Source organism: Schistocerca americana, chromosome 3 (genome assembly GCF_021461395.2).
Source record: "Schistocerca americana isolate TAMUIC-IGC-003095 chromosome 3, iqSchAmer2.1, whole genome shotgun sequence".
Taxonomy (NCBI): Eukaryota; Metazoa; Arthropoda; class Insecta; order Orthoptera; family Acrididae; genus Schistocerca; species Schistocerca americana.
In genome coordinates this window covers 315,817,813-315,841,273 of record NC_060121.1, presented here as the reverse complement: position 1 = coordinate 315,841,273, position 23,461 = coordinate 315,817,813, and the positions used below count along the sequence as shown (strand labels likewise).

The following is a 23,461-nucleotide window of genomic DNA, read 5'->3' as shown; positions in this document are numbered from 1 at the left end:
ATGGCATAAAATTATGTCTATAGTAAACTGTTCAACTATTTACAGATTTTGATGAGACATGGGTGTCTAACAATATGATGCCTTTTTTTTTTGGTCAAGCAATGAATGACAATACATTTGTTTTCCTTTTGAACTTGGTTTTCTGTACGGACTTCCTTCAGGAGAACACAATCAGGTAAAAATGTTTAAATTGCTATTATGAATCAACTTCATGTATGAAAATAAAAAAAAGCCACTAAGCATAGCAAAACATACCTGCAATTCTTTTAGTTCTGCTGCATGTGATCGTTGCTCATCCTCAATTTGACTTTTTAACTTGTTAACTTCTTCCAATAGTTGCACAATGCGCTCTTCACCCATTACATCAACCATTAACAGCGCACTTTGATGAGCCAGAACATTTCGCTCCTTCTGGGCCTGGAATTGAAAACATTTTCACTGTGTTTAATGCATCAAGACAGCTTGTAAGCTCATAAACAAATTCCTCCAACACAGAGGATTTTAATCCATGAGTAATATTTGCTTACTAAAAATTAAATCACATACAGTACATTTGTAGCTCAGTTGGTGACAAATTCGGTTAATAATCCAGCCTTTGGAGGTTTGATTATGTTTGATAATCAAGTGGTATGATAAACAGAAGGATGACAAAACAAGACTAAAAGATTAATGAGGATAGGAAGAGCATTAGTGAAAAATAGACAACAGGGACAAATAGGAGGAGGAGGAGAACAGCCTTGTAGCCAGGTAAAGAAAAGTAAGGGCGTTCGTAGACTGAAACTGCAACCACTGAAATATTGATGAAAGGTAACAAGAAGTACATAAGATGCCAAAATTACGTTAACAGAACAGGAAACAATACACGAAATTGGATGAAATATTGAATTTTTGCTGTATGTCTGGAAATATTTTGTGGTAAAGTCCTAGGAATTTGAAAAGTACATAGATCAACTGAATTGCCAACATGCCAACACTTATCATGTTCCTAAACTAAGAATATTTGTAATGATACTGATTGACCATGCTAATGGCAAGCTGTCAGACAATGATAAACAGATAAGGCATTATCAGCAGCATCATAAGTAAATATGGAGCATTTGCACTATTCCTTGAAAGGAGGCCCTAGTGTCTGAAGGATATACAGTATTATAACAGTGGTTAGAAAGCGAAAGACAAAGGAACTAGAGTCATAAGATCAGTTTTAATACTCAACTTGCACTAGAGTATTGCTGTGGCTGTCAGATCACGACAGCCAACTGTGCGTAAAATGCCTGCCAGATTGCAATATTTCCACACTAATCTTTCACAACATGCCTCCGCCAAGAAGGAGACAGGACATTTTGTAGTAGTTGATGCCATACCTTTACTTGACATATTTCTTTTGTCTCATACTTCCCATTGGCAAGTGAGCAGACCTACCTTATCCTTGCTAGGTACCTGCTCCTCTGCAGGCCATGCAAACATGGCGCAGCAAACAAAATTTGGACATCAGTAATGCAAACACAAAGCGATCCTCTCAAACTCAAAAGCTATATGCAATAATATGTCTCAAAAATAACACCAATCCACAATGGTATCTCATTTCCATTTCTGTGGATTCTACAAATAACATCGTTTTTCATTTTAATTTAGTTATTTGCATGTTCCATAAATTGTAACTGCGACCTCTCACTATGATGTGGAATGAGCCAGTGATTCAATTAAACATGTTCCTGCATTAGTTGATTCATACTAGTAGCACAGAACAAACAATTTTGGTTTTAAATTAATGTTAATGTTGCCAGAAAGACTGCAAAAATCTCGCCACTTTCTGAAAAGGTCTTACATGCAATCTTTCATTGCACAAAAAAATGACTTATAACATTTAAAGTACAGATTTCAAAAAGACAACATTGTAATGTAAAGGAAGAAAATCAATCAATCATTTTATAATGTAAATGAATATATAAAAAAATCTACTCACCAAGCAGCAGCAGGTGAACACACAAACAAAAGGATTTAACTTTTACAAGCTTTCAGAGCCAACGGCTTCTTCTGGCGCAAGAGTTGAAGGGGAAGGAAGAGCGGTGAAAGAAAAGGACTAAAGAGGTTTAGGTAAAAGGATACAGTTCAGAAAAGTCACCCAGAACCTCGGGTCAGGGGAGACTTACTGGACAGGATGAGAAGGAAAGACAATTTAGGTATTGATAAACATAACCTTGCAGCTTTATCTTGTATAAATACATTATACTTACAGTACTGGCTTGCTGACGTGCTTGTTCTGCCTCCTCCTTCACACGCTCAGCTTCTTGCCTCAGTACCTCTGCTTCTCTTTGGGCAAGGCTTTCGGCCCACTCCCGCAGACGCTTTGTTTCCGCAAGATCAGCTTCCAGTTGACGCCTCTTTTCAGACTCCACTTCAAGTTGCGATGACAGCTCCGCTGCTGCCTCTTGTGCCTCAAATTCTTGCAGACGGGCAATCTTAAGCTGTGCCTGCAGGTCAGCAACTTGCCCTGTCAGCTCTGTATAAACAAAGCAATCAGAAAAATTATGTTATGGTTAAAATAATGAGAAATATTTTTAAACATATGTGTGTTATCCTATTTTCTGAAATGTTATTTGTCATTTTAAAAAAGAAATCTTGATTATTAACAGTATACACAAGCGGATTTCTGCAACAGGCCAGAACCACGGGCCAGTACTGTGGATATCTCTGATAAATCTGGCCCATCGATCTGAGGTCTGCTGTTTCCCACTAACACTCAGTTCCTCTCCATCAGATCTAGCTCTCTGATCTGCACACAGGTTGGGTCTCTTCATGTGTGGGTACAAATCGGTGGGTTTTCGTGATTATCAATGGACCTAGGACTGCTGTGCATGCACAACAGGCCAGAGTCCACAGCTGATGGATTTTATGAGTTGCCACTGTGTCTCACTGCAAGTAGATTATACAGTGTGATGTTTTAAAGGCATTTTATTTGTTGTGGTACTTTTCACACTTTGAAAGTAGTTTATAACTTCAAGAGAAAGTATGGAGATTGATAGAAAGAAAATTGTGGCAGTCGCTAGCTGTTTGAGCCTTTATACAGTATAGCAATTCGTAATACCTGTAAAATAATTGACATAACACAGTTATGGATAAGAGCATACAATAATAACATAGTACAAGAAACACTTTATCAGTGCTAACTACAGTGTTGCTTTGAACAATTCAAACCCTTGCCCCCTTTTATGCATCTTTCAACAGACCTACACCTTTCTGAGATTATTCGAGGAATTATTGAAAGTATTTTAAATCTACCTTCACAACTACAAGAAAATGTGTATTTCTGTTACTACATGTGTTTCATTTTATTGAAATAAAGCATCATCAGTGGTCTGTGATGAAACATTTTCATAATTGGGCTTGCTTTCTGCACCTAGAAACAGTTCTTTGCAAAAAATGTTGAAGTTACTTACAATATATTATGCCCAATTTTTATTCAAACCAGGAAACAGTGTCTGCTTGCATGTTTTTGATGTATTCCCTCATTTGGCAATGTTGTTAATTTTTCTCACACTTTTGTCCACAGTTGGAATACTATCTAGAAATGTTTCAATCATCTTTTTGTACACCATATTTTTTACATTTTTGTTTGTGTAATATTTGTGTATCTCTTTTCACAAACAAGGTATTTCACGATACATTTGTATAAGTTTCTCAATGTGGTCATTTTTACTATACCTGCAGCAACTAAAACTTGATGTAACCTGTAAACCACACATTCATCTGTGGCGAATTTCAGGTATCACATTTCTCTAGTCACCCTCACAGAATTTGCTTCATTTGTCAGAACAAACCAGAATTTACACACTGTCAACTCACTAACATCCTAATGAAGTTGCAACTGCACCAATCCTGAAACAGTAGCTTATTAAATGATGAACGGAGGGCAAATTATGCCAAAAGCTTATTAAAAGGCACATGCCCGGTATAAATATAAATGTGTAATTTCTTCACTTACTTTGTTGCAAAGCCACAGTAATCCTCATTTCACCAACTACCAATGACTCTCAAAAAATATCATTCCATTGGAAAAATCTGCAGTTATTCGTATATCAAAGTAGATAAGAAAGCTCCACTTGTCTACCATAAGGCAAAATACTCTTCTTTTTGTGTGCTATCATTTGCCAAAATCTAGTTCAGATACCTGAAACTGTTCTGTGATATGAGGTGTGTTATGAGTATTTCATTCTAGCTTTATTGCTGGCACACACAATTGCAAATGAGGCTGATACATAATATCAATTTTCTCAAGATCAGTGATAGACCGAGATCTCCTCCCAAGTCTAAAGAAAAATTCAATATGTTAGCTATATTTCATATGCAGCAATATATGGTCCAATATGCGCCAAACACAAATTTATAGTGACCCCTATTTTTCACTGCAAACTTTTTGAATTTTATGCAGTGTGTTACTTATATGCGAAATATCACAATAACTTTGGTCATTAATGAAATGTTATGCACTTCATTATGAAGCTGACGTACAAAGCTACAACTGATGTAAAACCCAATTTTTTTAACAAATGGCTTTTTGTTTAACTCATTTGTGAAAGATTGCGGGGTGGCCAGTGTGAGCGTACCATTCTCATGGAGTAGCACATCAGCCACCAGCTCACTGGAAACTGACAGAATTGTCTGAACGAGGCCCATCACAGATATAAGCCCGTGCGCGTAACTGGTGAGAAGCCCAGAACTGCGGGTAATGGACTGAAGGTTGTCTCTCCACTAACACACAAGCAAGGATGGCAGATATTCAAGAGTCCACATGAGATACCCATGAAAGCGAAAGGCCAAAGTCACAGTAGTAAGTTGATCAGCAATAAGATGACAAGGAAAGTTAAAAAAGACAATGAATGGAGTAACATTTACAATGAACCAAATCACAGAATAATAATCACAGTATTTCTAGGTAAACATATGTAAAACTGAAAAATAATTATCTTCATAAAAAGGTAAAATAAGTACTAACTGATCATGAAGGAAACTGTTCTAATTTTATGTTTAATACTTCATTCTGGATTACAATTCTGATGTCCAGACCATAGGCTGAAGAATCCCACAGTTCTAATGCATCTACATTCACAAGAAGTATGTTAATCAAGTCTTAATTATCACCTAAGAAAAATAAGGATAAAAAATTAATTTTTTGTTTGTCTGCAGGTATGTGTGTGCAGTCCTTGTAAAAGTTGAAATTCTCATGCCACTGTACCGTAATATGCTGCTAATGGAGCCAAAAAAATGTTTGCAGCCCAGTGATAAAATGGAGATGAGGATTTCAATTTGTACAACAACTGCATACATGCACCTGCAGACAAACAAACAATTAATTATATTACTTTATTTTTTGGAGTAATAATTACATCTTTATGACCAATGCTCATACAGACATACTCCACAAATCATAGTGAAGTGCATAGCAGAGTGTACTTAGCATTATATCACATGTTAGGGTTTCTTCCAGTTCCATTAACATATGGAGTATTGGAAGAGTGACTGTTAAAATGCCTACAGTGCATCCTGGAATTAGTCTACTCTTGTCTTTACAGTCTGTATTGGAGCAATACGTATAGGGCTGAAATATATTTGTCGATTCTTCACTTAAAACTGGTTCTTGAAACTACATAGATTTTTACAAGCTAATTGGAATCTTTTGAGTAACAGACAACTGAAGTTTTTCAGTATTTCTGTGACACTTGCATGTGAGTCAAACAAACCCATAACCAGTTGTGCTTTCCTTCTTTGTATATCTTCTGTATCTCCTGTTGGTCCTGTTTGGTATGGGTCCAACAAACTTTAGCAATATTTTGCTGTGGGAGGATGGACTGCATTTTCTCAGTATCCTGATAGTGAACCAAAGTCTGCCATCTGATTTACCTACAGCTGAGCATAAGTGATCATTCCATTTCAAGTTTCCACAAACTGTTACATACAATTGTATGAGTTGACTGATGCCAACTGTGATATATTGATACTGTAGTCATAGAGTACTACTTTTCTATGTTTCATGAAGTGCTAAATTTCACTTTTCTGTACATTTAAAACAAGCGCACAAGTGCTGACATAGTCTGGAAGTGTCTAATATAGTGTTTCACCTTCTTCTGAAACAATACACCTCAACTGGTCTTCAGTTAAATAGTGGCCATAGAGTATTAGAAAATTTAATACATCATGTAGTGATAAGTACTGTCTTGTTGTAAGTCTGTTCTAAGATGTTTCTGACTGAAGATAAAATGGCACAATAGTCAGCTCAACAACAGTCAAATGCATTGGCCGTCACTAACATTGCTTAGTGATTTACATAAGTGTTTCCAGTTGCCCACTACCACATTTCTGGATGTGTACTTTGGTTCAACTTTTGAAAGCTTCTGCAAAGCCCTGTGTGGTTAAGAGGTTTAGCATTCTCATAATTTCACTTTTTACATGAGTCTTGTCAACTGATCAGATTTGCTGAAACCCCCAATTGGACTCTAACCAAGGGGAAAAAACCAAGAAAGCACCCTTTGTTATGATACAGTTCCCACACAAAAAGGGAAGGCAGTGCTGTTTGGTACAATGTTTAGGTTTTTGTCGTCAGACACATGACAACTACTTCACAATTTTTTTCACATGGTAACTGAATCATCATAACAGTACACAAAGCTGACCATATGGCTTATCATGATGAATCTCTGAGTGTAATACAGTTACTTTAAAGAAAATTACTTCTACATCTATATTTGTACCTTAAAAAACTTGGCATTGTTTGAAACATGCCTTATGGTTATTTGCCCACAGTCATATTTTGGTTATTATACACCCTTATTACTTTTACGGATGGTGCACTATATAGATGATCCCAAACAAATGGAAGTAAAAGGTCTGTGTTGGATCGTTTTCCAGAAATTTTGTACAGTGAGGTTCAAGTACCACTAGAGCCACTAGATTCCTCTTCAGGATAGAATAGACCTCAAAAATTTTTTTGTCATTTTGTAAAGTTTCATCTGATAACATATGTTTAGCAACAGAAGACATCCATCTTGGTCTCTTGTATTTGTCAGTTGTAGCAGCACCTGATGAACCTTACAAATGAGTCCTTCTCTTTTTGCATAATTACTCATAATTCTTCAAACTATTATTGTTTTTCTGTTATAACTCAGTTCAACAGATGAGTTGTGTTCACTAGTATAAATTTTGTGAAAATTACAGCTAACATTTAAGTTTTTAACGTACAATTAGCAAGACGTGCAAATCATACATGTCTTCTTTTATGCTTGTTGCCCCATGCCACACACACACACACACACACACACACACACACACACACACACACACACAAATATTATGTTTCCCTTACATTAACTTCCTAGCTCTTGGTTCATTCAATGGCTGGCAAAACCACCAGTTTCAAATAAGCTACAGTAGTTTCAAATTAATTACAATAATGTATTTGTAAGTAGTCCTCCATCCCCCCATGAAAAATGACAAAACTCTACCATCTGGTGAGCAAGATGTACGAGACAGGTGAAATACCCTCAGACTTCAAGAAGAAAATAATAATTCCAATCCCAAAGAAAGCAGGTGTTGACAGATGTGAAAATTACCGAACTATCAGTTTAATAAGTCACGGCTGCAAAATACTAACGCGAATTCTTTACAGACGAATGGAAAAACTGGTAGAAGCTAACCTCGGGGAAGATCAGTATGGATTCTGTAGAAATGTTGGAACACATGAGGCAATACTGACCTTATGACTTATCTTAGAAGAAAGATTAAGGAAAGGCAAACCTACGTTTCTAGCATTTGTAGACCTAGAGAAAGCTTTTGACACTGTTGACTGGAATACTCTCTTTCAAATTCTAAAGGTGGCAGGGGTAAAATACAGGGAGCGAAAGGCTATTTACAATTTGTACAGAAACCAGATGGCAGTTATAAGAGTCGAAGGGCATGAAAGGGAAGCAGTGGTTGGGAAGGGTGTCAGACAGGGTTGTAGCCTGTCCCCGATGTTATTCAATCTGTATATTGAGCAAGCAGTAAAGGAAACAAAAGAAAAATTTGGAGTAGGTATTAAAATCCAGGGAGAAGAAATAAAAACTTTGAAGTTCGCCGATGACATTGTAAATCTGTCAGCGACAGCAAAGGACTTGGAAGAGTTGTTGAATGGAATGGACAGTGTCTTGAAAAGAGGATATAAGATGAACATAACAAAAGCAAAATGAGGATAATGGAATGTAGTCGAGTTAAGTCGGGTGATGCTGAGGGAATTAGATTAGGAAATGAGACACTTAAAGTAGTAAAGGAGTTTTGCTATTTGGGGAGCAAAATAACTGATGATGGTTGAAGTAGAGAGGATATAAAATGTAGACTGGCAATGCCAAGGAAAGCGTTTCTGAAGAAGAGACATTTGTTAACATCGAGTATAGATTTAAGTGTCAGGAAGTCGTTTCTGAAAGTATTTGTATGGAGTGTAGCCATGTATGGAAGTCAAACATGGACGATAACTAGTTTGGACAAGAAGAGAATAGAAGCTTTCGAAATGTGGTGCTACAAAAGAATGCTGAAGATTAGATGGGTAGATCACATAACTAATGAGGAGGTATTGAATAGAATTGGGAAGAAGAGGAGTTTGTGGCACAACTTGACAAGAAGAGGGGACTGGGTGGTAGGGCATGTACTGACGCATCAAGGGATCACAAATTTGGCACTGGAGGGCAGTGTGGAGGGTAAAAATCGTAGAGGGAGACCAAGAGATGAATACACTAAGCAGATTCAGAAGGATGTAGGTTGCAGTAGGTACTGGGAGATGAAGAAGCTTGCACAGGATAGATTAGCATGGAGAGCTGCATCAAACCAGTCTCAGGACTGAAGACCACAACAACAACAACAAGTAGTCCTCATCATATTGTCACCTCAAGGCTTAGATGAGAGCTGTTACAGTGTTATTGGATTCAGTTAATCATTAAATGATTGTCTATTACAAATACCACAATGAAGGAGGACCTTCAAGGATGTGGATAAATCCAAGATATACATAAAGCAAATCAGCTGCTACAAACTGCATTAATAATCAACTATCATTAAATTGGTACATGTTATTTATCCTTACTCTAGCTACATTTACCATTGTAAAATTAGCAGGAAAGGCATTTCCACAAAAATGTCACTACCTTTTCACTTACATTAAATAGTAAAAGTCAACTGCATGTAAGTCCCAGTCACTAGAGAAAACATAACTGGAAATGTAACAAAGAGAATGATCTAATGGATGGAATGCAATACTTGTAAAATTAATACATATAGGCAACTAGATTGTAAACAAATACAGAATGACATCTGAATCAGTTGGTCTTTACTTCTTTCTGAACAAGGGTTTCTGACTAACTTTTAAATATGTTTCACTTTAAGTACTCAGTAATCAGAGTACTCATATGGTGCATGCTGGAGAGACTAACCACCTTCAACCATTTTTTTTTTGTCTTCATTTGGTTAGTTGCAACAGTGCTATCATTCTCAACATCTTCAACCCTGTAGTTAACTTGGTAGTAAGAATCTAAACAACACTTTCAATGTTTTCATGTAGCTTATTCAAAAGTCAGCTAATGATAACAATATTACCTTTAACAGCTTCTCTGAGTTGAGCTAAATCATCTTCATCTCGCTCAGCTACACTGAAGTCATCCTGTGCATCAACCAGGTCAATTCCTCCATCTGCAGACACCTGCAGAAACTTTTGTATGAGGACTGCACTCCTGCGCTTCAGCTCTCGGTTCTGCTTGTACCACTGCAACAACATATCAAGACAATGAGAATGCTTGGAGTTTTCATACCACATTGATTTGGCTACTGCTCAGCTTCAAGCTGCATTAAAATTACAGTAGTAATACAGGCTGAGGTCATTCTTGAACATTATCTCATTTGCTGATTTCATAGGTAGTAATAATTATCAGGAAGATATATAAAGAGATGGTTGATGTTCCCAGCATGAAGTTTATTTTTCAGAACTTTACAGTTGTGGAAAATACACAATGAAATGGAGATTATCTGTGATCACAATTGGCCATCATAAAGACTATTCTGACTTTGAGAGGGAATTGTGAAATTTACCTCATGTGCATAGCATAGAAACAAAAAATAATTCTTGCCTCGAACTATTACAACTAGCCACCCATAAAATCACACATTAACTTACTATAGTTAGAGCAGTGGAAAAAAAAAATGAATTGACTACAACGTATTTCTCTCAATAGCTTGTTATTTCAAACTCAAAGACTTCCTTGTCACTACTGTTGAGAATATAATTGTGGATTAGTGATGTTATGACACAGAGGACAACAATTAATAATTGGATGTTAGTATTAATCACAGTCTGATACATTACATAATTTCCAAGTCCAAATATTTTCTAGTATCTCTCTCAACATGTATTTTCCAATGAACCAAAAGTCTAACCTGTGAAGCTGTTTTCATTGCATCCTGCATTGCTCCTGTTTCTACATCATATTTACTCTTCAGTTTTTCATATTCATTGAACACTTGCTCTGACACTGTAACAGAAACAAATAAAATACATTGATTTATGGCATATAAAAATTTATTACAGAAATTATTTTTAAGTGAGGCTTCAATATGAGCATATGAGAAATATACAGAAGGCAATTAAAAAGACATTAAAACAATTACTGATTACTTCTTACAAACAATGAAACACATTTATTCCTATACCAGATCAATGCTTTGAGCAGAGTAACACACAACAGAAAACAGCACTGACACTAGCTTTTGAACACTAGTTCTTTTTCCAACAATAGTGCACACATTCATACACACAACCACACAGACATCCAAATGCACACTCCCTTTTCCACGGCAAGTCACAGTCTTGCTGTGTTCATGGGACAGAGCATTCGGGTGTCTGTCTGGTTGTGTGTGTGAATGTGTGTGATACTGCTGGAAAAAGAGTTTGTGCTTGAAATATGGTGTGAATGCTGTTTTTTGTTATTTGTTACTGTGCTCCAGGCACTAAATCATTATAGGAGAGTGGTTGCCATTCCCTTACTTTATGTGTTGCTCCATTCAGGAATTTCCATTACTGTAACACACATTTCGAAGTGACTGATATGCCAAACTATCTTGATGTATGTTCCCATGTGCCTCATGGCACAGCCACCATGTAGCAGTGTACACAATCTGCAGTAATGGATTTATAACCTGATCACCAGATAATAATAATAACGGCGTGCGACAAAGGATGTGGTGTGGCTAAGCCATGTCTCCGCAATATCCTTTCTTTCAGGAGTGCTAGTTCTGCAAGGTTCGCAGGAGAGCTTCTGTAAAGTTTCGAAGGTAGGAGACGAGGTACTGGCAGAAGTAAAGCTGTGAGTACCGGGCGTGAGTCGTGCTTTGGTAGCTCAGTTGGTAGAGCACTTGCCCGCGGAAGGCAAAGGTCCCGAGTTCGAGTCTCGGTCGGGCACACAGTTTTAATCTGCCAGAAAGTTTCAACTTTTCTGAGTTTCCAAATTTTGATCAGTTGGCATATTTGAGTCAGCACACCTGCCGTTACTGCAGCAATTATGAATTTTCAATTCTATACAATGAAAGTGAAGCTGAAAGAGCACACACAAGTCACACGAGATAAAAAAGATGTAAATTCCGCATAACTGCAAAAGAATGATATGTCATTAACAGGGCTCTCCGTGAGACTGTAGCAAAATGAAATATAACCTACAGCAAATTGATGACTGGTGCACTGACTTACAGCTCTCAAGCACTCTGAAAAACACAAATCTCCACTTTCATGTGCTATTTTTATGTGAGCAACAGTTTCTTTCCCAGTGAAAATATCGTGTTGTGAAATGCTGTTCATTTCCATCTAATGAAGCCTTGACTCAAGCACTGCTTTCCGGCAAGGACGGATATGTAACAAGTATGGTTGTGCACAATTTGCATTTGCATGTAAATTGACACAGAGACAGTTACACAGTATTGTTTCTTCAGTGAAGACATTACTGATTATCAAATGTCCAATTCCAATAAAGCCATTTCAACTGAAACATTTATTGCCAAAATATTTGGATCAGTAAAGATTAAGTAAGAATCCATTGTTATTGATCCCCATAAGCAGCAGGTGCAATGCAGATTCTCATTTTTAGCCATAAATTTCTGCCTGTTCCTTCTCTATTTACATTAAGCAGCCCCACTTTTGGTCTCTACCTATCTTCTTCAAATAATCTTTACTCCACATTTCTTCAGCTTTTGTTTCCATTTATATCCCATAATAGGAGGAGGAGAAGAAGAAGGAGGAGGAGATTAGAGTTTAATATCCGGTCAACAAGTGAGGTCATTAGAGACAGAGTAGAAGCTCGGATTATGGAAGGGGGGGGGAAGGAAATAGGGTGCGCCCTTTTCAGAGGAAGGAGGAAGCATCCTGGCTTTTGCCTGGAGCAATTTAGGGAAATCACAGAAAACTTACATCTGGATGGCCAGACAGGGATTGGAACATCGTCCTCCCGAAAGCAAGTACAGTGTGCTAAACACTGCATCACCTCACTTGGTCCCAATACCAGTTCCATCAACAAAGGTCATACTGGAAACAAGACTTGCAGACTGTATTAGAAACTGGACTTGGGCTGTGGGATTCTCCACATGTCCCAAAGGAAATGATTTGATGCGAATGGTTTTGCAATTTTATAAAATTATCATATACTATATGTAAAAGTCACAATAGTTGCTGAAATAAACAACACTTGTTGATAAAGAAATAAACAAACTGGGATGCTGTTCAGCTTTTAAACAACAAAATAAACAGCAGATAACAGACCTTTTGCTAGTTTGGAGTATTTTTCGTCCTTCTCTGCCAGTTGTTTTTGAAGGCTATCCACTGTGTTCTGTAACTGCTGGTACTTCTTCTCAAGAGCAGCATACTCCCGTGCACCTAAAACAATAGCATACAGAAAAATATTAGGAACTCTCCACATAGAAGAACTCATACAATATAGGCAGAATGTAATTTTCAATGGAACTGCTATTTGTATTTATTTTTTGCTGGGTGCCCATCAGCAACCCACTTTATAGAAGACAAACATACTGAAGAAATATTTACTGGGGCCTTAATACATGACTTAATTTATCCATAAATTTCTGTTCATGGCTGTGAGTTCTGCTGTCAGAAAACTCATGGTTTCAGGGAAATTTTTACTGAATAGCACTTAAATAATGATACCAAAAGTTTCTTTAATAATTGCCAAATAAGTGAAAGAAGAACTGTAACTACGAAGTTAAAAAAGGTAACTTTGGTCCTAGAATATCTTGAATTCTTAAAGATACATTTACTTTTTTAGAAGACATGTTAACTGAAATAAGCACACATAATGTGAGAAAAAACTTCATTATTCAAGATTTCAGTGATAGTAATAACAGTTCTATTTGGCTGAATGGCCACTGCAAGTCAATTGCATACCAGTACCACTTTGGTCACTTGCATGTCCCTAACCTACCCAGCAAATACTGCCAGAGAAAGTGGGCCTACAGTTTCACCTGGAATCTATACATGTCATTCCTAGCAAATCTTCACAGCACTGAGAGCCGAAGGCTAGGTTAATGATAGACTGAAATTCCAGACATATGCTTTATTGCTAGGCTACCAGGCTCTACATTTCAGAGGTATGAGCATGCTGCTGTAGGAGATTTCTACAACTTCTGCAAGAGAAAAAAGATATAGGATTTCATACGATAAGCAAAAAAAGTGTGGCTGCTAGGCAGAGATTTCTTTTGATGAGTCAAGGAAAGAAGCCAAAGAAGAATTAGGGACATCCAAAAACTGACAGTATGCACTAGAACCCCGTCCCTCCATAGACAACCCCCTATTATCACTCACACAAGGGTCATGTGGAGAAGATGAGAATAATCACAGCATGCACAAAGGCATTCAGACAATCATTCTTCCCCTGCTCCATACATAAATGGAATGGGAAGAAACCCAAAAAACTTATACAATGAGACGTACCCTCTGCCATGCACATCACTGTGGTTGCAAAGTATAGATATAGATGATAATTGAACTGAAGCAGAGTAATTCATTGATATATCATTGTGTTTATCAACAAAAAAATTAAATGAGGGCAACTTTGGGACTGTTAATTAAATAGAGAAATGTACACAGGTACCATCCATAAATTTCTTGCTTACGACAAGAAAGGGCTCACTGTCAGCCATATGACAAAGTTTGGAACAAGATGGAAATGATCTCCTAATCAGAAAAGCTGCACCTCATACTCTGCTGAGTAAAAAAAGGACACCTCAGTGCTTTATTTATGTTGGATGTTACTGGCTGGATGAGATGAACTATCTTGAGATTTGTTATAACTGTTTTATTTTTAATGCGATCTCTCTATTTTGTACATAATTCTGAATAGCTTAACGGTTTTTTGCTAAACTTACATTTTGCAATTTTGATTATGATTTCTACGTTTTGTACAGTAAAACAAACTTCTGGGATACTGCTAAATGCTACTTTCTTTGAATATGTATCCAGTCATTCCTTCAGGTATGCTATATGCAGCTGAACCCACTCACTGACGTTTAGATCTCACACAGCTAGTAAATTGTGAGGGTGTTGATTGTTATGTTTCATTGCCTGTTCCAGATAGTCCAAAGCATTTTTTATGCAAATCAGATAGGACGATTTTGTGGGCCAGTCACAGTGTGACTGGTTATCTTAGAGTTCGTCAAAACTGGAAAGAAAATAAACAGTAGACCTTACTGATGATCAAAGGATATGTCTCTTGTGTGGAAAAATTTCGAACCAGGCCTGAATGCACGACATGTGTTGGTGTAACGTCAAAATTACTTTGAAATCAATCCTGCATTACGTGTGTTTCCGAGTGGGGTGTGGATATCGAGTGGAGTGTGGCTGTTCGCTCAAGCTGACATGTCTGTGGGTAAAACAGCATAACGCATGCATCTTTCATACATCTAGCTGTAAGAATTACAAAATCTACAACATTATGTGTTACTTTTCAAAAGGACTATTCGTATGTTGAACCGAACAATGAATGCGACTATTAGCCTATATTTGACACATAACTAACAATGTTGTGATCATCTGGAATGCATTCACTACCCATGTCACGATAGCACGCAACGCTAGCAGTCGATGCTTTAATTTTATTTATTTAAGATTTGTGACGTCATGCAAAGGAAAAGACGACTGACTAAAAGGAATTTTCTCAGTAGATTTGAGTAGATACTGCTCGTTACCTACGTACGGAGTAGCTGCACGCTGGCAAGCCGATTACAAATGCGCAAGTATAAGATTGAACCGGAATTTAACAATAACGTCTGCATTTGTCTGTGAAATGCCGGTACGCAATGTGTTCGGGTTACACTGATAAACGCTTCAACCTGAATTGCAGACAGTTTGCAAAAAGCGATTCCAGATTAGGCGGCACAACCAGACTCCGTCGCTTGTTAAGAAAAAGCGAAAAAGTTCAATCAGCAGCTAATTTTTCGAAATATGGCTGGTACCAACTGTACCGCAGGACACCATGCATTCTGCATGATTCTACGCAAGGTCAATCAGAATTTACTTTTAGCTTCTACTTTGGAACACAGGATTCCTTTGCGAGGGAGTGGCGATGTGGTAATGTTATGAGACTCGATTTCTGTTAAAGTAAGTAAGCTGGAGTCTCGAATGTGGAATTACGTTTTATTCGCGATGTCGGCTTCGTGACAGCGCGATAAACCAGATGGAATTTGAACTGTTTAGCATTGGTGAGTTTCGAGTTTGATCTCTACGTGATGTGACGTGAAAATTATTTCTTGGCACAGAAAATGTATTTACTGCAGAGAATTTGGGAAAATTTTTTTTAGTACGGTATTGTATTGTAATATATCCGATTAACAATTATTAGCAAAGAGAAATTAATAGCACTGATGTCAGAAATTGCTAAGTCTTTAAGTAGTTATTTTTTTATTGGTTTGTTCCTTTTAATACTCGTTGATGCGTTTTTAGAGCACATTTCTCAAATTCGGGAGCATATTTCGAAAATTTTAGTGCATATTTCTGATATTTTTACTACACAGATGAATGCATATTTTGTTCCTTTCAACTGCATATCAGTCCGCCTTCTGTTAATGAGAAGAGGCCGACGTTTCATTTCTTTTTTCTCATTTTTTAAATCGTAAAATAGATTTCCATTTCTTTTCAAAGCTTACGTTACCGGTATGCTAGTTTTTACGACCGTAAATAATACACATTAAGAGGGCTGCTTAAAATATTTTAGTCACCAGGCAAGTGTGTACCACAGGGCTATTTTGAAGTAAACAGTTCTTTAAATTCATACTTACATAATCAATGGTGAGCTGTTTGATCGCCTACTGGAAAATCAGAGTGTTCTGCAAACGAAGTTTATAGCAGAGAACAACAAGAAAAAAAAAACCGAAACGCTTTTGGTTTATATAAAACCGTTTAGGTCAGTTATCACTGATTACAGTAGAGCTCACTGATGTTAAACGATGTCACAGTACGTCTATATGGCGACTCTTTGCGTCATTCAATAGCGTACCTTTTATCGCTTTAGACATTTATAATGCGAAGCCCACTGGGAAATAACAAGGAAACCTTTTAATGGTCTTCCTATTGTCTTTACAGTAACATGCTAAACCCACAGGAAATAAAAAAACGAACGAAAAGCTACATTAAATTTCTTGGCCGTTACCGAATTCCACTCTTCTGTGTACATGGATAAACTGTGAAAATTTAAAGTGTAGATAACCAACGAATTAGTTAATTAATCAGTAGATGAAAAATAGTCTCTCTTGATTAACAACCAATATCTGAAGGAGTTCCGCAGTAGGCTCCTACGGTTTAAAAGTCATGCTTCTCGCTCGAATATGTGACCGACGTTGTGACATACTTAACGGTGTGTACACCACTGCCCACTAAAATTGCTACACCACGAAGGTGACGTGCTACAGACGCGAAATTTAACCGACAAGTAGAAGATGCTGTGATATGCAAATGATTAGCTTTTCAGAGCATTCACACAAGGTTGGCGCCGGTGGCGACACCTACAACGTGCTGACATGACGAAAATTTCCAACCGATTTCTCATACACAAACAGCAATTGACCGACCTTGCCTGGTGAAACGTTGTTGTGATGCCTCGTGTAAGGAGGAGATATGCGTGCCATCACGTTTCCGACTTTGATAAAGGTCGGATTGTAGCCTATCGCGATTGCGGTTTATCGTGTCGCGACATTGCTGCTCGCGTTGGTTGAGATCAAATGACTGTTACCAGAATATGGAATCGGTGGTTTCAGGAGGGTAATACGGAACGCCGTGCTGGATCCCAATGGCCTCTTATCACTAACAGTCGAGATGACAGGCATCTTATCCGCACGGCTGTAACGGATCGTGCAGTCACGTCTCGATCCCTGAGTCAACAGATGGGGACGTTTGCATGACAACAACCATCTGCACGAACAGTTCGACGACGTTTGCAGCAGCATGGACTATCAGCTCGGAGACCATGGCTGCGGTTACCCTTGACACTGCATCACAGACAGGAGCGCCTGTGGTGGTGTACTCAACGATGAACCTGGGTGCACGAATGGCAAAAGTCATTTTTTCGGATGAATCCAGGTTCTGTTTACAGCCATCATGATGGTCGCATCCGTGTTTGGCGACATCGCGGTGAACCCACATTGGAAGCGTGTATTCGTCAACGCCATACTGGCGTATCACCCAGCGTGATGATATAGGGTGCAATTGGTTATACGTCTCGGTCACCTCTTGTTCGCATTGACGGCACTTTGAAGAGTGGACGTTACATTTCAGATGTGTTACGATCCGTAGCTCTACCCTTCATTCGATCCCTGCGAAACCCTACATTTCAGCAGGATAATGCACGACCGCATGTTGCAGGTCCTGTACGGAACTTTCTGGATACAGAAAATGTTCGACTGCTGCCCTGGCCAGCACATTCTCCAGATCTCTCACAAATTGAAAACGTCTGGTCAATGGTGGGCGAGCAACTGGCTCGTCACAATACGCCAGTCACTACTCTTGATGAACTGTGGTATCGTGTTGAAGCTGTATGGGCAGCTGTACCTGTACACGCCATCCAAGCTCAGTTTGACTCAATGAGCAGGGGTATCAAGGCCGTTATTACGGCCAGAGGTGGTTGTTCTGGGTATTGATTTCGCAGGATCTATGCACCCAAATTGTGCGAAAATGTAATCACATGTCAGTTCTAGTGTAGTATATTTGTCCAATGAATACCCGTTTATCATCTGCATTTCTTCTTGGTGTAGCAATTTTAATGGCCAGTAGTGTACTTAACAGAAACAGACCATTATCGCCATTTTGCTTTGAAAAAAGAAGAAAAGAAAGAGCAGACTTCTAAGTAATCTCCTTTATGTAGAAGCAATCACAATGAATGTTACAGTGGTCGAAAATAGATGGCAACTCTGAAACATGGTACATCTTTTTGAAAACGCTGAAACGTCTTCATTATGGAAAGACATAGAACAAAATTTCAGTATGCTGCAAATCCTAACACTGAGCGTCTTCTACTCATTGTGCTCTTTCAAAATTTTTGAGAAAACTAGGCCTATCCTTGTTCACAACAAATTCTCTAATTTCAAGGTATAATTATGTGAAAAACAGGTTTTTTCTTAGATTTTGCAAACGTTCCGAAACAATATTTTCGTAAGTTATCGGTACAAGTGTTCTGGATAACTAAATTCGTAGCAAATCAGTGAATATGGTTTATAGTTACTGCCAAAGAATAGATCATCCCACGTTCTAGTCTATATCAGCGTACACCATGGTTTTTGATAATTTATTTAAGTTACCATTGTCCTGTGAGTTACATTAGCAGATATTCTAACTAATATATTGAGTTACATGTAGTTTTCCTTCACAGAGTAACATATACACTGATGGAAAAAATCTCAGCACCAAGACGAAGTTGTACAGCATAAACGAAAGTTGGTAGGCACGTAATTTTCGGTAATATCCTGCGGTCAAACGAAGCCGTGTTTCATGTTGGACGATTTGTTAACCGCCACAAATGTTATTATTGGGCAACAGAGGATACGAGATTGGTTGTCTGAACAGAACCGACATCGTCCAAAGGTCGGAGTGCGGTGCGGCTTGACATCCATGAAAGGTATGGGTCCATTACTCATTCGGGACACAATAATGCAGAACATAGGCTTGAAAATTACGAGTGTTTACACGCTATTGTATCCACGCGAGACAATTACAATGACGTAATCTTTATGCAAGATGGGGTCCCGCCTCGCTTCGCATATCCTGCCTGACCGCTGTCGGCGTCAGACGGAAACCTGAAATTTCGTTGTTATGACGCCTGTGGGGTCGTTTCGAAAAGTGATACCACAAACTGGAGGAGCAAATCTGCCAAATTCTTGGAAACATACCGCTGGATTATCTGCAGAAGTCTGTTGCAAAGATCCACATTAATTTACGGAAACTGGTAGATATACAGGGTGTTACAAAAAGATACGGCCAAACTTTCAGGAAACATTCCTCACACACAAAGAAAGAAAATATGTTACGTGGACATGTGTCCGGAAACGCTTAATTTCCATGTCAGAGCTCATTTTATTACTTCTCTTCAAATCATATTAATCATGGAATGGAAACACACAGCAACAGAACGTAGCAGCGTGGCTTCAAACACTTTGTTACAGGAAATGTTCAAAATGTCCTCCGTTAGCGAGGATACAAGCATCCACCCTCCGTCGCATGGAATCCCTGATGCGCTGATGCAGCCCTGGAGAATGGCGTATTGTATCACAGCCGTCCACAATACGAGCACGAAGAGTCTCTACATTTGGTACCGGGGTTGCGTAGACAAGAGCTTTCAAATGCCCCCATAAATGAAAGAGGGTTGAGGTCAGGAGAGCGTGGAGGCCATGGAATTGGTCCACCTCTACTAATCCATCGGTCACCGAATCTGTTGTTGAGAAGCGTACGAACACTTCGACTGAAATGTGCAGGAGCTCCATCGTGCATGAACCACATCTTGTGTCGTACTTGTAAAGGCGCATGTCCTCGCAGTACAGGTAGAGTATCTCGTATGAAATCATGATAACGTGCTCCATTGGGCGTAGGTGGAAGAACATGGGGCCCTATCAAGACATCACCAACAATGCCTGCCCAAACGTTCACAGAAAATCGGTGTTGATGACGTGATTGCACAATTGCGTACGGATTCTCGTCAGCCCACACATGTTGATTGTGAAAGTTTACAATTTTATCACGTTGTAATGATGAAGTACAGTACATATTGACGAAACTAAAATGAGCTCTAACATGGAAATTAAGCGTTTCCGGACATATGTCCACATAACATCTTTTCTTTATTTGCGTGTGAGGAGTGTTTCCTGAAAGTTTGGCCGTACCTTTTTGTAACACCCTGTAGGTGGCGCTTACGCTGAATTTTAGCAATGCATAACAATTTTACCATAATAAGGAAGAAATTTTTTCTTGTTTCATGAAAACTGGTTAAGTATTAAAAAAGTTACAAATTATTTTTAATAGGGAGTTAATTATCCCCCACCTTCCATATTTATTTTTAAATGCAGCAAATAAAATTCTCTTCATAAAAATATTGATTTGAATCACTCATCAAATAGTTGTGATTTAGGTATCTAAGACTGTAAACATACAGGTGAAACATTGAGTATAGTGAAGTGAAACTAGAAAATATTGCGACTCAACTAAGTGGGGATGCTTTCCTGGACAGCTACACATATTTAAAAAAAACTAATCGAGAACGTTGCGCGTAAGTGCTTCTCTCTGGAGACATGGACACAGGGGAGGAAGTACTGGCAAGCCACATCATACCAGTCAGAAGACTGATGGCAGGGGCGCACGACGCGCGCGCACACACTCACTCACACGCACACACACACACACACACACACACACACACACACACACACAGAGAGAGAGAGAGAGAGAGAGAGAGAGAGAGAGGGGGGTACTCACTGCGCTGCGAATCGACGGCGGCAATCCTGCGGCGACGCTCGGCCTCCGTGGTGGGCGTGCTCGCGGCGGTGGGCGTGCCGAGACGCAGCGACACCGACGACGTCGACGTGTAGCGCGGTATGTGCGACGTCGGCATGGTGGCGGCGGGGCGCCGGACCTGCAACACCATCCGAGGCTACATTACACTGTACACGAACCTCCTTCCCCTCGGATACACAACAGACGGGCTTCCGAAAAAAAAAAAAAAAAAAAAAATTCGCGGACACCATACTTAAATTAGTAAGCACGAGCACAGAAGCGCTGAACCCTGGCGACGCAGCAACAGTCTTACTGCTCCATATACACTGAAGTCACAGTACCGTCTTGGACGTCCTGCACGAGCAACAATCACATCCGTACTACTTACAAAGGGTACACGCTATGGGTCCAGCAGACTTTTCCACAACGCGTCGCCTTCTGCACATGGTTCCTGCAATGTTGCATCGACGCGCCCCTGTTTCCACATCGAGTTCTCTTCACAGTTGAATGTAGCTTCACAAGGGATTATGTTCTGAATGCTCGAAATAGCGATGTCTGAGCGGACGAAGACCCTCATGCCACGCATGTTCAGGGATTTCAAGACAGGCTTGGAATTAACGTGTGGGCAGGTATTCTGGACGGTCATGTGATTGGACCATGCCTCATTCCATCCAAGCTTACGTGTCCCGCATACTTAGTCTTTCTACGACACGTAATGGACCCGCTCTTGGAAGCTGTGCCATTCCGGAGACAACAGACGGTATGGCGAAAGATGGATAGGCCGTGGTGGTCCAACCGTGTGGTCGCCAAGATCGCTGGATTTAACCCCTATCGACTACTTCTTGTGGGATCGTATGAAGAGCCTAATTATTGATTGGCGACTCCATGGAGTGTTCTGTGCACCACGACCAGATAATGGATATAATTGGAAGGAGAAACAGCATTGGTCGTATTTTTTTGTTTTATTATCCGCAAAATCGATTTTCAGTCGCTTAGTGACCATCCTCAGTGCTGTAATATACAATTAAAATTGGTAGGCACTGGTATCAACAAGCTCAGAGCACTGAGGATGGTCACTAAGTGACCGAAAATCGATTTTGCGGATAATAAAACAAAAAATACGACCAATGCTGTTTCTCCTTCCAATTATATCCAAAGAGCCTAATTTATGAGACACCTGTAGAGACAGAGGAAGATCTGCTGGCACGAGTTCTGGCCGCTGCACAAGACATTGAAGATACACCAGGTGGGATGAAGAGAGTGTAGCAGAACATGCTTCGGAGATACATGTGTGTAACAACGTTAGTGGTCGCCATATCGAGCCGCTGTTGTAATGCATCGTTACGTTGCGGCTAGTGCCGCAGATGCTGGGTTCTTCTTGTTGTCGACTAATGTAAACCATAAGGTGTAAGTTGTAATGCAAATGCGTAAGTAATAACGGAACGAGTCAGTATTCTTTTCAAATGGATTGCAACAATTGTACTGGGTCACGCCTTAGTACACGGGGTGTGGACGAGATAATCATCTGGATTGAAACTGTCGTTGAACGGAAACGATACGTTTCCGGACACGGGTTATTATTCAAAATGTTATGTACTCACTACCCTCTACATGTCCTAGAAGTTTGTAACGGGAATTTCCGACCACCCTGTATAAGACAACCAAGTGTCTGGCGCAGTTGTTACATCGGTCACTGCGGCTACAATGGCGAGTTAACAAGATTTAAATGAATTTGTACCTGGTGTTATAATCGGCGCACGAACGATGAGACACAGCATATCCGAGGCAGCGATGAAGTGAGGATTTTCCCGTACGACCATTTCACGAGTGTACCATGGATATCAGGAATGCGGTAAAACATCAAATCTGCGACATCGCTGCGGCCGGAAAAGGATCCTGCAAGGACGCGACCAACGGCGACTGAACGGAATCAAAATGGCTCTGAGCACTATGGGACTTAACTTCTGAGGTCATCAGTCCCCTAGAACTTAGAACTACTTAAACCTAACTACCCTAAGGACATCACACACATCCACGCCCGAGGCTGGATTCGAACCTGCGGTCGCGCGGTTCCAGACTGAAGCGCCTAGAACCGCTCGGCCACACCGGCCGGCTGAACGGAATCGTTCAGCGTCACAGACGTCCAACCCTTTCGCAATGTTGAGCCATCAACAAGTGTCAGCGTGCGAACCCTTCAACGAAACATCATCGATATGGGCTTTCGGAGCCGAAAGCCCATTCGTATACCTTTGGTGACTGCACGACACAAAGCTTTACGCCTCGCCTGGTCCCGTCAACACCGACTTTGGACTGTTGATGACTAGAAACGGTTGCCTGGTAGGACGAGTCTCGTATCGAGCGGATGGACGTGTGCGGGTATGGAGACAACCTCATGAATCCATGGGCCCTGCATATCAGCAGAGG

General features: G+C 39.6%; 1 protein-coding gene across 1 annotated transcript in view; it reads right to left on the bottom strand.

Moving 5' to 3' along the window:
- Window positions 1-23,461, bottom strand: part of LOC124605686 (shootin-1-like) — a 302,657-nt gene that overhangs the window by 29,702 nt on the left and 249,494 nt on the right. The window contains exons 3-8 of the mRNA XM_047137542.1: window positions 21,020-21,176; window positions 12,818-12,931; window positions 10,450-10,544; window positions 9,616-9,781; window positions 2,235-2,500; window positions 256-417 (exon numbers count right to left, since the gene is read on the bottom strand). Coding sequence (XP_046993498.1) covers window positions 256-417; window positions 2,235-2,500; window positions 9,616-9,781; window positions 10,450-10,544; window positions 12,818-12,931; window positions 21,020-21,155 — 939 coding nt within the window. The 5' untranslated portion in view covers window positions 21,156-21,176. The remainder of the gene's footprint in view (window positions 1-255; window positions 418-2,234; window positions 2,501-9,615; window positions 9,782-10,449; window positions 10,545-12,817; window positions 12,932-21,019; window positions 21,177-23,461) is intronic.